The sequence below is a fragment of the Heloderma suspectum genome, chromosome 1 (assembly GCF_057233095.1).
Source record: "Heloderma suspectum isolate Gila_16-S chromosome 1, 16-S_ref, whole genome shotgun sequence".
Lineage (NCBI taxonomy): Eukaryota > Metazoa > Chordata > Lepidosauria > Squamata > Helodermatidae > Heloderma > Heloderma suspectum.
The window spans coordinates 371,614,640-371,627,290 of NC_139458.1; the positions used below are offsets into that span (position 1 = coordinate 371,614,640).

The 12,651-nt window shown below is 41.3% G+C and overlaps 1 protein-coding gene across 1 annotated transcript in view; it reads right to left on the reverse strand.

The window, feature by feature from the left end:
* The window catches only part of AKT3 (AKT serine/threonine kinase 3), a 232,442-nt gene that overhangs the window by 53,977 nt on the left and 165,814 nt on the right, over positions 1-12,651 (reverse strand). Inside the window, exons 7-8 of the mRNA XM_084828246.1 lie at positions 10,726-10,857; positions 7,837-7,902 (exon numbers count right to left, since the gene is read on the reverse strand). Of these exons, the coding sequence (XP_084684372.1) occupies positions 7,837-7,902; positions 10,726-10,857 (198 nt within the window). The remainder of the gene's footprint in view (positions 1-7,836; positions 7,903-10,725; positions 10,858-12,651) is intronic.

Here is a 12,651-nt window from a genome sequence, read left to right on the forward strand (position 1 = left end):
GTCTTTCCCAGCATCAGGGTCTTTTCCAGTGACTTTTCTCTTCGCATTAGGTGGCCAAAATATTTGAACTTCAGCTTCAGGATCTGTCCTTCCAATGAGCACTCAGGGTTGATTTCCTTTAGGATGGACTGATTGGACCTCCTTGCAGTCCAGGGGACTCGTAAGAGTCTTCTCCAGCACCACAGTTCGAAAGCATCGATTCTTCGGCGCTCAGCCTTCCTTATAGTCCAGCTCTCACAGCCATACGTTGCTACTGGGAAAACCATAGCTTTGATTATACGAATCTTTGTCGGCAAGGTGATGTCTCTGCTTCTTACTATGCTGTCTAGGTTTGCCATAGCTTTCCTCCCAAGGAGCAAGCGTCTTTTAATTTCATGGCTACAGTCACCGTCTGCGGTGATCTTGGAGCCCAAGAAAATAAAATCTGTCACTGCTTCCATTTCTTCCCCTTCTATATGCCAGGAAGTGATGGGACCAGATGCCATGATCTTAGTTTTGTTAATGTTGAGTTTCAAACCAGCTTTTGCACTCTCCACTTTCACCCTCAACAAGAGGCTCTTTAGATCCTCTTCACTTTCTGCCATTAGGGTGGTATCGTCAGCGTATCTGAGGTTGTTGATAATTCCCCCGGCAATCTTAATTCCGACCTGTGATTCATCCAACCCTGCATTTCTCATGATGTACTCTGCATATAAGTTAAATAAGCAGGGCAACAATATACAGCCTTGTCGTACACCTTTCCCAATTTTGAACCAATCAGTTGTTCCATGTCCGGTTCTTACTGTTGCTTCTTGACCCTCGTACAGGTTTCTCAGGAGACAGGTAAGGTGGTCTGGTGCTCCCATCTCTTTAAGAATTTGACACAGTTTATTGTGATCCACACAATCAAAGGCTTTAGTGTAGTCAATGAAGCAGAAATAGACGTTTTTCTGGAATTCTCTTGCTTTCTCCATGATCCAGCGAATGTTGGCAATTTGATCTCTAGTTCCTCTGCCTCTTCGAAACCTAGCTTGTACTTCCAGTAGTTCTCGGTTCACATACTGCTGAAGCCTAGCTTGTAGGATTTGGGGTATAACCTTGCTGGCATGTGAAATGAGCGCAACTGTATGGTAGTTTGAACACTCTTTGGCGTTGCCCTTCTTTGGAAATGGAATGTAAACTGACCTTTTCCAGTCTTGTGGCCATTGCTGAGTGTTCCAAATCTGTTGGCATATTGAGTGCAGCACTTTAACAGCATCATCTTTTAGGATTTTAAATAGTTCAGCTGGAATACTGTCATCTCCGCTAGCTTTGTTGTTAGTAATGCTTCCTAAGGCCCACTTGACTTCACTCTCTTGGATGTCCGGCTCAAGTTCAGTGACCGCGCTATCATGGCTATCAGGGACATTCAGATCTTTCCTGTATAGTTCTTCTGTGTATTCTTTCCATCTCTTCTTAATCTCATCTGCTTCTGTGAGGTCCCTGCCTTCTTTGTCCTTTATCATGCCTGTCTTTGCACAAAATATTCCGAGATCTCCAATTTTCTTGAAAAGATCTCTAGTCTTTCCCATTCTATTGTTTTCCTCAATTTCTTTGCATTGTTCATTTAAGAAGGCCTTCTTGTCTCTCCTTGCTATTCTCTGGAACTCTGCATTCAGTTGGATATATCTTCCCCTTTCTCCCTTGCTTTTCACTTCCCCTCTTTCCTCAGCTACTTGTAAAGCCTCCTGAGACAGCCACTTGGCTTTTTTGCAATTCTTTTTCTTTGGGATGGATTGAGTTGCTGCCTCCTGAACAAAGTTACAGACCTCTGTCCATAGTTCCTCAGGCACTCTGTCTATCAGGTCTAATCCCTGAAATCTATTCCTCACCTCCACTGTATATTCATAAGGGATATGATTTAGCTCATACCTGAATGGTTTAGTGGTTTTCCCTACGTTCTTCAATTTCAGCCGAAATTTTGCAAGAAGCAGCTCATGATCTGAGCCACAGTCAGTTCCTGGTCTTGTTTTTACTGAGCTTCTCCATCTTTGGCTGCAAAGGACATAATCAATCTGATTTCAATATGGACCATCTGGTGATGTCCATGTGTAGAGTCCCTCTTGTGCTGTTGGAAAAGAGTGTTTGCTATGATCAGCGTGTTCTCTTGGCAAAACTCTATTAGCCTTTGTCCTGCTTCATTTTGTACACCAAGGCCATGCTTGCCTGTTATCCCAGGGATTTCTTGACTTCCTACTTTAGCATTCCAATCCCCTATGATGAAGAGGACATCTTTTTTTTGGTGTTAGTTCTAGAAGGTGTTGTAGGTCTTCACAGAACTGATCAACCTCAGCTTCTTTGGCCTCAGTGGTTGGGGCATAGACTTGAATTACTGTGATGTTGAATGTCAATAACTCATAGCAAAGGTCAAATATGACCCAAGAAGGCATGACTGAAACAGCACAATGGGGTGTAAAACATGGGGTGTGAAACTAATACTTCATGAAAATAGCTCTGAAGGTTAAGTCACCATTCCTGGTGCAAACTTTTACTATATTAATCATATACTTCTATCATGGATAATCTAGAAGAATAAAGCATTTTAATTTTTTTAAAAAGTTATAAGAAAAACTATCAAAGACATCTCAGCTGAAATAAAAAAGGAAGTGTACTTTTGAAGGGGCTGGAAAGTTGATTTCAATGGAGCTGAAGCTAAGGATGTTGGGGCAGTCTTTCTGGGAGTGGAGTTTGCCAAGCTTTCAGTAGCTCCCCCCCCCCACCGCCCCGACAAGGTATGCAACTTTCTATTTATGCAAAAAAAAAAAAAACCTGAAAAAAGTTCCAGGATTTCAGGAAAACTCCACAGCTCGACTCGTAAATGCAAGCTGAGTTGGGGGTGCTGTGGAAATCCAGTGAGCCCAAAAAGGGCTGGATTTCCCAGTAATGGACATCCCTAGCTGAAGCACTAACTTCTGATGAAAAGGAAGTTAATGGACCTGTAATATCAGTATATCATTAGCCCTATTCAGGCATTATTAAAACTCACCACACAAGCAGGTGACAAGTAACCCTATCCCTAACGTCGTGTCACAATGCAGATCCACCCATAGGCACCCACGCATACAGCAGGGGAGGCCTTAACGCATACAACTGTACACACATACACTTCCATTCAACTTGAAACCCAGGGTTCCAAATCACGTGTAAGCCTATGTGCATACAGCTGTACATACGAGGGCCTCTTCACTGCAGGCATTCACGTTGTATGCTTGAATGCCTATGGGTAGAGTTACGTCATAATGCAATACTAGGGGGTGGGGCTACTCAGCATAGACCTGTTCCTGCTTGTGTGGTGAATTTCCCCACTTATTATAACACCTGAATAGGGCTTCTATCAATCAGTCAAACACTTCCTAGAACTTGTAACATAGCAAAACTCAGAAGTATTTTCATAGTTGCTTCCCTTATATTTTCTAATCACCTGTCAGTATGCTCAATGTATTTTGGAAACAGCTGAATGCAAACATACAAGAGTATTCATTAATTAATTCCAGTATTTATATGCTGCTTTTCAGGGCAAAGCCCTCCCAAAGCGGCTTACATAAAATACTTTAAAAAAGGTCTTAAACTATACAAACAAACCAATTACAAAACTTAAACAGGAGGCACACACACTTATTTGAAGCTTTTAGCTGCCTTGAAAGACACTTTGTATGGAGCCAGATATCATAAGTATCTTGATGACATGCACCTGTACTTTTACTTCTTGTTCATGTAGGTCCTGCTGCTTTGGTGCTTACTCAGGACTTGTTCATAACTGAGAATCACTCACTATTTTGTTCACAAAAATCTTCACATGTATGGAACTGCAAGGAGAATTCCCCAAACTAGCCATGTTATACATATCAACTGAGCTGGCCTGTACTTGCAATGGTACTTTTTTCTGGTTTTCCTCCTGAATATACTAACACAGCGCTTCTCAAATTGTGGGTTGGGACCCACCTATGGGTCTCAGCCAACCTTCAGGCAGGTCTCAGTGCTGCAGACTGCCCAGTGCCTCTTCACTTGACTGACCTGTGCCATGGCCACATCATGCATGTTACATAGGCAGATGTGGCAGCAGCAGTTGATTATAGAGAGCAAGGCTAATATTTTTTAATAATAATAATTTTAAGAACTGGGAATAAAGAGGAAGGAGATAAGAGAAGCACGCTGTTATAGGAGGAAGGGAATATAAAAGCTGCAGAAGGGAGGGATGAAAGAAACTGTCTGCTAGGGATAGGGTGCAAGTTAAGTGTGACAGGAGAAGGGGTGAATACTCTGAGAGGCAAATGGCGGAGGAGAAATACAATATAAAATAAACAGTTTTCTCTACTTAGAGCAGGGTCCCTAACCTTTTTGTGTCAGTGGGCACTTTTGGAAAGTTGAGAGAGTGGGTACTCTCACAAAATGGCTGCCATGGAGAGGCTTGCTCATTCATAAAATGGTTGCTATGGTGGGCATGGCCACTCACAAAAAACACTTGTTTCCCAGAGGCAAACTGTTGAGACTAGTTGAATAGTAGCCCAAGAACCTAAGTTCAAGGCAGAGGTGAATGTCTGAGCTCCAAAATACAAAACCACTCTTTTGAACCCAAATAAAGGGAAGCACTTTGCTTTGCAGCATGACAATCTCCTAATTAAAAAATGATTTAAAATAATATTAAGAAATAAAACTAAAATCAGAAGAGGCAGGGAGCCTGCTGGTCACGAAAAGAGGTGTCTGTGGGCACATTGGTTCCCATGCGCAACATACTGGAAAGCCAGACTTATAGCCAAGGATCAGCAAATTATTCCTGAAAAGGGGGGCGGGCGGGCTGACTAATGATACCTTCAGAGCCAATGTCTGTAGTTAACTTAAGGTAAACCGAATCGTGGAACTCACTGCTACATGGAAATAGCTGTGACAAAGAATTTAGCAATTTTCAAAGAGGAATTAGATATCAATATAAAATGATATTAGCAATTGCCAGCTGATTATGCCAAACTCCACCTCCATCTGTCACCATTTTGTGACTAGTGAGCCTCAGTCATTTTTAGCTCTCTCAAATGGGCCCTGGGGATAGAAAGTTTGAGAACCCCTGTACTAACACAAACTAAAACCACAATCCCAACGATATTAAAAGCTTGGATTTCTCTATTGATTTCTATGGATAGCTCTCACTTCTGTCTCTGGAGACATTTTAAAGTAGCTTCTTAGTGTGAACCAGGAAATGAACTATCCAGATAATGAAATTGTTCATTTGACCCTTTTTAAATCTTCCTTCCTCCTCCCTTTTCTAGCCTTTCCATTCCATCATCAACCTGCCCAGTTGTCAAGTTTTTTTAGTCCATAGGGCTGCTTTTGGGGTTCTCCCCCTTAGGATCTTTAAAAACAGTTTAGGGGCAAATTTCAAAGTTATCCTGAGTCAGGTGATATTTCCCTCTTGTGCGTGAGTGTTGCCATTATGGTTACAGCTCCATAAGAACAGCAAGACTTGAAGTGGAAATAAAGGGAATGATGATGACGTTTGATATCAGATAAAACCTAAACTTTGAAACCAATTACACTCAACTGAATGGTGTCTGGTTAAATAGTCCAAATGAAATGTCAAGGCCAAAGATGTGTCATTGTGGAATGCCTTCCCTAAAGAAGTCTGCCTAACTACCTCATTAAAAGCTTCCTCAGGATTCGGCTGTTTCAACAGGCTTTGAGTGGTGGCAGGGGTGGGGGTGGAGTCGACAGCTTTTTGCTGATAGTGTTATGCTTAGTTTAAATTAGTTTGTTGTTGTGTGCCAATGGTTTTGTTGTTATTCCAGAATATGTTAGATTATATTATTGGTTACCCTTTTAATATGTTTGTTCTTACAAGTTTTAATTTTGACTTGGCTCAGGCTTCCACTTATAGAAGCCAGAGAGGAAGTGATTTTCACCAGTTCCCCCTTCCTCCTACAGCCTCCACCTCCCATTCTCAAGAACAGAGTTTCGGAGGTGCAGGAGCTATAAAGGGAATTGTGGGGGAAAACACCTTTCTTTGAGCACTGCATGAGTGAAAATCCAGTCATGGGATGTCACGATCCAATCCATTATCCATTGCTTTCATTTTACTTTTGTAAACTGCTTTGGATTATCTTTCTAAAAGAAAAGCAGGATATAATTTATTTAAAATGAAATACATTTTATATGTCAACCAGAATACAGTCAGATATACTCTTACTAATTGTAGCCTACAATACTGTCGGTGTTGTACATTTGTTTATGTCATATGCTCTATATAGGGTGACGAGGTGCAAAAACTGTAACTGGTCACAACCTCTCCCTATGCATGCCATGTGAATACCCTAGGCATGGCACTTATCAGAACTGATTTCTTATGCAAAAGAGGGCAGGGTTCCTATACCTTTCATAGTTGTGTAAAAGAGAGAATTTTAGCAGGTGTCGCTTGCATGATGAGCTACCCCTCCTGACATTCCTTTTTCTTCATAATTATTGGTACGCCAGTAAAATGTCTGAACCACTAAAATACGTTTTAGTACCATTTGATGGAAACATGGAATACACACTGAGCAAAGAAATAGGATGCTATGGGCTAGGGCTGTAACTGGTACCAACCTCTCCCTATGTGTGCCATGTAAATACTGTAGGCATGGCATTTATCAGAACTGATATCTTATGCAAAAGAGGACAGGGCTCCTACACCTTTAATAGTTGTGTAGAAGAACGAATTTCAGCAGGTGAAGCTTGCATGATATCCCTCCTGACATTCCCTCTTCTACAGAATTATTGAAGGTGCAGGAGCCCTGTCCTCTTTTGCATAAGATATCAGTACTGATAAATGCCATGCCTACAGTATTTACATGGCACACATAGAGAGAGGTTGGTAGCAGTTACAGCCCTAGCCCATAGCATCCTGTTTCTTTGCTCAGTGTGTATCCGATGTTTCCATCAAATGGTACTAAAACATATTTTAGTGGTTCAGACATTTTACTGGCATACCAATAATTATGAAGAAAAAGGAATGTCAGGAGGGGTAGCTCATCATGCAAGCGACACCTGCTGAAATTCTCTCTTCTACACATCTATGAAAGGTGTAGGAACCCTGCCCTCTTTTACATCTGGCCACAAGAGATCTAAATGGGTATCCCCTAAAGGATACTATCAGGCTATTACACAATAATGAATATGTGAGATTTTGAAGCCACACAAATTATTCCTTGCTTACTAGTGGAATATTTAGCTATTTCCAACATTTCTATAGTGCCCTTCAATTCAAAATTTCCAAGGCAGTTTATAATAAACCCACAATAAAAAATACAGAAATTCATTGCTAAAAACCATCATATTATTATTATTATTATTATTATTATTATTAAATTTATTAATCGCCCATCTGGCTGGTCACCCAGCCACTCTGGGCGATGTACAACATACAATAAAAACAGTTTAAAACAATAAAATTCTACAATAAAAACATTTTCTAAAATACCCTAACCCAGCCCAAATGCCTGCCTGAACAACAACGTTTTTAATGCACGACGGAAGCTCATTAAAGGGCATGACGGAGTTCCCTAGGGAGGGAGTTCCACAGAGTGGGGGCCACCACAGAAAAGGCCCTCTCCCTCGTCCCCACCAGTCTAGCTGTCCTGGCTGATGGGACAGAGAGAAGGCCATGTTCTTCTTCTATATGCATTGGAAACCATTTCTCTTCTCATTCCAAAAGAACTCCAAAACCTGACTTTATCGCCTATATAGCTTTACATTTAAAATAATCACCGTGCAGAGCAATCCAATGCACATCTTCTCAGATGTATATCCCAGGGAAGTGAGTACAGGACTGCAGCCTTAATTACCTTTACTCACCGTTAAAAAGGGGTGTCTAGTGTTTTTCAGTACTCTGCTTTCTGTAAGTGTGTGAGCCACTTCGTCCTAAAGAGTAAAAAATTAAATACTGAGTAACTCAAGATATTTAAAAGGGGTAAGGGAGGGGGATACTCAAAAGTATCAAGAAAATAAACTACATATCATTTTTCATTCAAAACATCTGCCTACAACAAATAACTTTGCCACAAAGCTGGGATAACATTATGGCTTCAATATATCTTATTTACAGTGGCACTACACATTTTAAAATTGAATTATGAAATCCATTACTTGCCACCTTGGGAGAGTTGTCCAGTCTCCACACACACACACACACCCCAGCCCCATGCCTTGGAAAATTATTATTTAAAAAAAAATACTATCAGTGAGGTATGCCAGTAAAATCTCTGGACCCTTATAATACATTTTAGTACCATTTGGTGGAAAGGTGGGTGGGATACACATTGAGCAAATAAATATGATGCTATGGGCGAAGGCTGTAACTGGTCCCAACCTCTCCCTATGCGTGCCATGTAAATACTCTAGGCTTGGCGTTTATTGGACCCGATGTCTTACAAAACACAACTAGCACTATTTGAGTTTGTGGAATGACACCACTGGATACTGCCCAATGTCTCCAACAGGTATTGGGGAATGTGCATACCTTGACCGCATTTTGTACATTCTTTGGGCAATATGCATATTCTACAGACAATATGCAAAATCTCGAGGAACCCTGTTTTATCTCTAGTTCAGAGGAAGGCAATCTGCAGCCCACAAGCCTCATGCAGTCCTCATAATTTTATGTGATTGGTGGCATATCCTCTCACAGGGCGCAAAAGGGGGTGACTGCAGCCTTCTTTTCCTGCTGCACAGCTGTTCTCTCCTGATCAGCTGAGTAGTATGGGGAATCATGGAGGAGGGTAGGTTTAACCCTTCCCTCCCCCCACAATCTAGATTAAAATTACACCCTCCATCCACACTGCTATAAGGCTAAGGAAATTTTTCCTGTTCCCACCACCCACCCTGCTGCTCAGTTTCAGCAGGGAACAGCTGAGCAGCAGAGGAAAGGAGGCTGTGATGCAGCTAAAGTTCATCTTTATCTGAAGCCCCACTACCTTTTCTTGCTGTTCTCCATCAATCAGATGAACAGTGAAACTCTACAGACACCCTTCTTCCCCACTGTTCAGCTGTTCTATCCACAGCTAAGTTGTGGGAAAGACTGGATAGGTGGTGAGGGGGGATGAATCCATTCTCTCTCTCTCTCTCACACACACACACCCGACACCACTACCACCATTCCAATCATCCATTCAGTGCGTGTGTGTGTGTGTGTGTGTGTGTGTGTGAGAGAGAGAGAGAGAGAGGATGAATGGGAAGTGTGTGTGTGTGTGTGTGTGTGAGAGAGAGAGAGAGAGAGGATGAATGGGAAGTGTGTGTGTGTGTGTGTGTGTGTGTGAGAGAGAGAGAGAGAGAGGGTGGGAGGGTGAATATCATCACCACCCTATTCTTTCTCTTTTTCTCTCTCTTTCTCACCCCTGCCCCCCGCCCTGTGGATGGATGGATGGATGGATGGATGGATGGTGTATGTGTTCAACTGCACAACTTTATCTGTATCCCAGTTCCCTTTTCTCCCACTGGTCAGCTGTCCCCTATTGATCAGTGTGGGGGAGGTTTAACCCTTCCCTCCCCTGCAATCCCAAGGTAAATCACTCCCCCCACACTGCTATTAACCTCTTTCTTAAGCTTTATACAAGCACACAGGTGGTGATTTTCCTTGAGCAGCAGGGAAAAAGAGGCTGCAGACATGTCCACTTTTCCCTGCTGCACAACTGATTGGCAAAAGGGGAAGGTGTAGGTTGCAAAAAATTAGACAGGCCTGTGGGTAATTAGTTGCCCACCACTGAATTAGAGATAGAAAGCAATGGAATGTTTCTTCGAGACTACGCGTATTTACTGTGGAAAGTGCATGCTGCCCAGAGAACATACACAAACCTGTCGAGATATGCACATTCCCCAAGGGCTGTTGAGAGTGTGCATACTGAGTGGGAAATGTGCACAATTCCCTATTCATAGACAGATTGTTGTGTATAAGTGTTAAGGTCCTTCATATGTTCGCTAGTGGCATGGTTGCTTCTGAAAAACAAACCACATGGTTGCAGCAATAAGTAAGGGAGCTGGAGTGGTAAAAAAATGGCTTTAGCTGTTTGAGAAGTCATGATCACGGCAAATCACCACTAGAGAACATGAGAATTTACTTTTAAATCAGTCAATTTTATTGTAATAATATCAGTGGTTATACACAGAGGGAGCAATCCTATGGCCCCTAGACAGCGTCTGAGGGGCCATAGCATAATTCAAATTTCCTGATCCGAGGTTGGAGACAGCACTCCTACATCAGAAGGGGGAATTGCAGATCCAACCTCCTCCCCTTTGCAGCCTCCAAGGTTGGGAACTTGACCTTGGAGAGGGGGGAAGGGGGGGTTGGTGGGCGGGGAGGGGAGGAGACTAGAGAGGCCAGGATATGCATTATCCTGAGTCTCTGCCAGCCTCCTTCCCTCCCCCTCCAAAATGACCTAGCTAGACAGGCAAAAAAGCCCATCTAGTAAAAAATGCAGGGCAGGAGGATGGGGCAGCAACCACCCACACTGCTCCACCAAGTTTGGGGGCTTATGATAATCAACGGCACAACCCATAGAATTGTGCCCTAAATCATTAATAACATTAATAATTTACTCTTAAATAATTCTACTACTGTGTTAGTAGATAAACAACTTTCAGGATTTGTCTTATTTGTCATCATCATATAGCATTTATAGAGGTGAAAATAAGCTATTTTCACATATAGGTATATTTACAAGTAAAATTATATTAAATATATAAGCATACCTTTGCAATAATAACTTCCTTTTTCAAAATCTTCATTGCATAATATTTCCCACTTGCCTTCTCTCGGACCAGAATAACTTTGCCAAAAGTGCCTTTGCCAAGTAGTTTTAAGTAATCAAAATCATTCATTGTCTATATGGAGCACAAGACCAGGAATTAATAGGATTTATACTTTGCAGATGTTGTATTCATTAAAATGCTGTTAACCTGCCATCAAGTACTACGATTATCAAGAAACAAGCCCCTCTTTCACAAGTGTATCGATCACACTGATGAAGTTCCAAACAGAAAAATAATTTTTGATATAGTTACATCTTCAGTTTATTCTTTTGGTGATGACAAGTACTACAGCATGTATAGGCACAGATTTTGCTAGAGGTGCATGCCAAAATGTCTACATACTATATGTGACTATATATTACACAGAATTATTAGCCTTGTCTGAATGTTTTTGCTGCTGCCAGTTTAAAAAGGATTAACAACTACAGAGGAGCCAAGGGATGCCGAAATACAACAGCTCACTAAGCTTTCTTTAACACCATAATGCTGCCGGCTCTGAAGCTCCACATGGAAAGATTTTCTGAATGTACATGGTCTGCTGATCATATACCATGCCAGTAACAGACTGCAGTACAACGCCAACTATCAGCTCGTTTATTTTCCTTGGGAAGAGAGTTTGCAGACTGTTTGTTTTCAGAGCCAGTGTGTAATACCTTTTAAGTGGAGAAAAATAAAATTTCGGCTATCTACAAGTGCAAAATAAACCCTAGGAAATCAAATAGTGATACACAAACCTTTCCTGCTATAAAAAGAAGTGTCACAATAGTACAGAGATTTTTTTAATGGAGTAATCCCATTGAAGAAAAAATGTGAAAAAAGGAAAAACATTAGCAATTAAAGAATAATTAAAATATAGGAGCGTTTGAAAAGACAAGCTGGATAAAGCATTTAAAAGCTGCTGAAAACAAATCTGATAGTATGTGTATAATGGCCCTGTTGGTGGAAGCCTTGTTCTTTCTTTCTTTCTTTCTTTCTTTCTTTCTTTCTTATTACATTTCTATACTGCCTAATAGCTGAAGTCTTTGTGCGGTTCACAAGAATTAAACCATAAAATACAACATGAAAAATACAATATCAAAGTTTAAAAGTTTAAAACTACAGTATAAAATAAAATATAAACCAAAATAAAAGCAGTGCAAAGATTTAAAATATAGTAACAGATTTAAAACAACAGAATCAAAGGCTAAAATGCCTGGGAAATGCCTTTACTTGAAAGACTAGGTATACATGTTAGTTTTTCAGAAATTTGAAGGTCAACTCTTGTTACTAACCCTCCGTAACTTGTACCCCTGCAATTAGTTTCTAAATTAGCCTAAAAATTCATGAATTTTATTTATTCATTTTTTAATAATCATGTTTTCTTCCTAGAAACAACTACAAAGGTTAGTTTCAAAAGCATTTCCATTTTGCAACCCTATTCAGCCACAATGTAACTGGAGCTCAATCAACAGATAAACTTAAGCCCAGCCTGTTAGGATTCATTTTAGGCTACTGATTTTTATACACTCAAATATGATTTATAGACAGTGCATTGGATCCAGAAGAGTAGACCCATTGAAATCAAAGATTTCTCCCCTGCTTCTGTCTTGATTTTCACTCTGTGCAGGCTTCAGGAGTTCTGTTCACCATGGTGAGTGTGGCACCACCCTCTGGCAGCCTTCTTCCCAAACCTGAAGCTGCAGAGGAGAACAGGGATCATCTTGGCAGATGGAGAGATCTCCACCAGCTCCTCAGTTTGGAGAAAGGCTTGGGGGTTCTTTGGCTGCTTTATGGCAAAGGAGAGCAGCCAGGGGCTAGGACTGGAAACTGCTGCCTGAAGGAGCTCTGGGTGCCTTCAAGGAATGGTGCCCAACTGGGCACTCTTGC